This window comes from Opisthorchis viverrini (genome assembly GCF_000715545.1).
Source record: "Opisthorchis viverrini unplaced genomic scaffold opera_v5_6, whole genome shotgun sequence".
Taxonomy (NCBI): Eukaryota; Metazoa; Platyhelminthes; class Trematoda; order Opisthorchiida; family Opisthorchiidae; genus Opisthorchis; species Opisthorchis viverrini.
Genome location: NW_008751662.1, coordinates 2,512,353 through 2,516,164, shown reverse-complemented (window position 1 = coordinate 2,516,164; position 3,812 = coordinate 2,512,353). Strand labels below are relative to the sequence as shown.

Sequence of the window (3,812 nt, the reverse complement as noted above, 5' to 3'; positions counted from 1 at the left end):
CCAGATCTGGACGTATCCTCTGAAAAAAAACATGAATTCCAAGACACAACTAGCTGGCCCTGTTTAAAGGTGTCCTCAGTGAGGAGAGGAATAGGACTCTATTTGTATACTTAAATTATGTGTGGTTCCATAATCAGAAAGCAACACTGTTTGTACCACCGATGCGTCTGCTCACCAGCCGATCTCCGATTTAGCTTGTTCAAGGGCTTGAATCATATATGTTCTGGTGACTGCCCGTAGCAGTTTATACACATTCCCCTACTTACTGTGCATAAGTGTGTTTGCCGGAGTTCCATTTCTGGGAGGCCAGAAAAAGCCCTTTTCACCGTGACGTTCTCTCTTCGGAGGACCATGGCACTTGGTAGACGCTTTCATCCGGGAATACAATCGATGTAGCCATGGCTGCACATGCCATGCGAACCTAGAATAGTTCTCTTTAATAGTCATTAATGGTCCTAGAATCAGTACATTTTGGTGGTGAGGGATTACATAGTGAAAGCCGCCTCAATATGCCCTGCAGTTCTACCACACCATGGTTGAATCCTGCTGCGATTAGAGCTGAGGACGGCAACTGAAATTCGTAAATCTTATCGTAGAAGAATACTGATCATCGTCACTGCCTATTAATTTTCATAAGCAGGAGTTTATTTTCGAACTACCGTTCCTCAGTCTAACACCACCAAAAATTCACACTCAGCAATTGTGGATACTATAGGGGATCCTAACACCTACAAGTTTTTAACGGAGATTTCGTCTTGTAAGTGAAACCAATGTACGCTGGAAAGCCAAAAAGCACTATACGACTGTTTTATCCTTATTTGGAATCACCAGTGCTTCTCGGCTTCTCAGTATAGATTGGAGGAGTCTCAATTGAAAACTTCCAAGATCTCCTCATACTACTACCAATCAACCTATAAGTAGCTTGAAGGAAGAACGATTTTACAAGATCAGTGAAACTTCCATCTGAGAACTTGTCACTCGAGTAGGCAGTCAACAAATATGACGACGTGATGTGAATTCCGTGACTAGTGTATCAGTGGCACTATATCTTCTCCAAGTGCGGATTAATCACACTGATGATCAGGCGATCTTGGCCGAAACGTCAACTGTTCAAAGCAGAAGCCAGGCGGTTGGGGATTCGAAACTCTCTTGGGTTCGGTGAAATGTGCACGGCTCATAATTCCCAATAAAAAATGAAACAACTCTGGGGTGTTTTTCGGCATGGAGCGATCTCACTTACGGGACAAAATACTGATTGAAAATGACCAAATGTGCCCACGCTTCCATCAATCTACAAATTCACCATAAACGACAGATTTGCAGACCCGGCTACATTTTCCGGTACGACGACCGTATCGCACAGCAATTTTGTGAGGTGGCATCGGTGAAATCAAGATTTTAACTTTGGAAAAAAGGCAAACATTCACGGACTTCCTCGCTTGGCGTGTTCACCAGGTACCAGTGAACGGAGGAAAGCCCTTTGCCGCGGAGCTGTTTGTCACAAAACACCAACTAAATAGTTGCAAACTATTGAACAAGAAAGTAAACATCTCACGTGCAACTTGGTTCTAAAAGCTGAATATCCGTCCTCTTCTCCGATTCATCTAATTAAACTTTCCTGGATATTCATTGACTATCATGCAGTTGTAAATGAATGCTGGAAAGCAGTTCCACAAATGACGTAATAAATCCCACCTCTCATTATATCAAGGCGGAATGACGAGAAAACCCTATACTACTCGCGTACCCCATCAGTAGTATCCACCGTTACGTTAGTAACGGTGTCTTGTAGGAGAAAATCCCACATCCACCTTTTGCTTCAGAAAATCACACGCATAATTCACTTAATGAATAAATGTAGCTTGATAGCCATCTCGGATGTCACCAACAGAAAAAAGTGAAATTTACACCTTTATTGGCGCCTGTTGATCACTGATAAGCTGATTTGTCCCCTTTCTTCTTTCACCTCAAGTCCATGTCAGGAAAGTTCGCAATTTCTCAAATTCTCAAAACAACCACAGCCTCTGGTCAAGATGTCTGCGTGAACTTGTCAAATGAACCAATCAGAAGACCATGGTCAGACTGGACAAAGGTTGACTGCTTGACCAACAGCCAGATTACTTCAGCAAATGAAGTTAGGATGGGAGGCGCACAAAGTTTGGACAATCGGGAAGTTAAAACAACTCCCCCAACCATTTGTGTTTCTGTTGGATTTAATTCTGAAACATTTAGATCCAATTTGGCTCTCATCCGAACTCTTTTTGCTAAAAGTACGGAACAGCCAAAGGATTCGCTTTATTCGTCTTCTAGCACTGCTGACGTGCACGCCACACAGTGCAGCGACGCGCATCGAATTACAAACATTCTGGCAGCGGATAAAACGGACAAGCATTGCTCAGAAAACAGTCTTTCCGGTTTTGTGGATCTGAACAAAAACCTTTGTACATGGCGAATGCAAAACCCAGCTCTTTTGAGCATTCTGCGTTCACAGCTGAGTAGCTGTCCATTCAACAACGACTCTGAAGCTTCACCGGGAGAGGGATCAATCCATGGCAATTCCTACCAAATGGTGAATAAATTAGCAGGTGAGTGGCGGTGACTCTGTATAAGCGATCAGTGCAGTTTTCCAGGTTCTGATTGTCTCCAACACATGGTTACTGTATTTGTTAAGGTTTGCAAGTATGGACATGCGGAATGCTTGTTTAACCTGATCCATGTATTAAAGGAAACTACTCACAAGGTTCCTGAAAACTCTTTGCCAACCTTATGAGTAATTTCCTTTAAGAAAATATACTGCAATATCTCAAATGTCGTACCTACTAAAACGTGAGGCGGCCTGTGTCGCTCAATTATCGTTCGACCTTCCATAATCGAGTTTAAAACAAATAACCTCAATACGTAAAACTCAATAACATCATTGTCTCCGTTCAGTAGCGGAGCCGAACTCAGGTTGTGCTACCCTTAGTGGGAACAAGGAACGCGACAGTCACTCTGGGTTGGGAAGATTATCAGACCATATTGTACACGGTATTCGATTCGGTTGATCGGTCTATCCTTCCTGACACGCTTGCCCCGGAACTTTGTCAGCATGTTACGTTCTTTGTGTTATCAGACTTTCGGACGCGTTGGGGTCTACGGAGAGCTCTCCAGAAGCTTCTGTACACAAAGCGGTGCCCGTCGGGGATACCCACTCTCTCCATTCCTTTTCAACTTCGTGATCGATGGGGTAATGAGACTAGCGCTGGAAGGTCTCCGAAACCCTCGTGTTCAAGTAGCCTGCGAAGAAAACTTCGTTGATCTGGAATGTGCAGACGATATCGTAGGTTTTTTTTGGATGAACCTACCAAAATCATCTCTTCCTTTTGTATGCACTTTGCGTCCGCAAAGCGCAAGGTCATGCTGGTGGAAGTGCAGCCACTGAACACGTCACTTACAATCAAGGGGGAAGCACTCGAAGTTGTGGAGTTTTACATACCTTGGAAGTTGCATTAGTTCTGATTGCAGTGTGACAGATGAGGTGAATGCACGAATCTGCAAGGCTCGGGCCGCGTTTGCTAACTTGAGACACCTATGGCGTCAGAATGGTTTATCCCTGAATATGAAGGGGCGTGTGTATCAAGCTACACTACGGGCTGTTTTGTTGCGTGGCTGTGAGACTTGGCCTATTCGAACAGCGGAACTGAGACGTCTTCAGGCGTTCGACAATCGTTGTTTCAGAACCATAGTTCGTGTGAGTTGGTGTCAGCGAATCCGTAATGAGGCAGTTAGAAAGCGCAATTTCGGTTGTGCAACGGATACTTCCATTGAAGAAT

General features: G+C 44.1%; 1 protein-coding gene across 1 annotated transcript in view; it reads left to right on the top strand.

The window, feature by feature from the left end:
* Positions 1–2,140: 2,140 nt before the first annotated feature.
* Positions 2,141–3,812, top strand: part of T265_00637 (hypothetical protein) — a gene marked incomplete at both ends in the record, with an annotated part of 22,529 nt that continues 20,857 nt past the window's right edge. The window contains one exon of the mRNA XM_009164465.1: positions 2,141–2,585. Coding sequence (XP_009162729.1) covers positions 2,141–2,585 — 445 coding nt within the window. The remainder of the gene's footprint in view (positions 2,586–3,812) is intronic.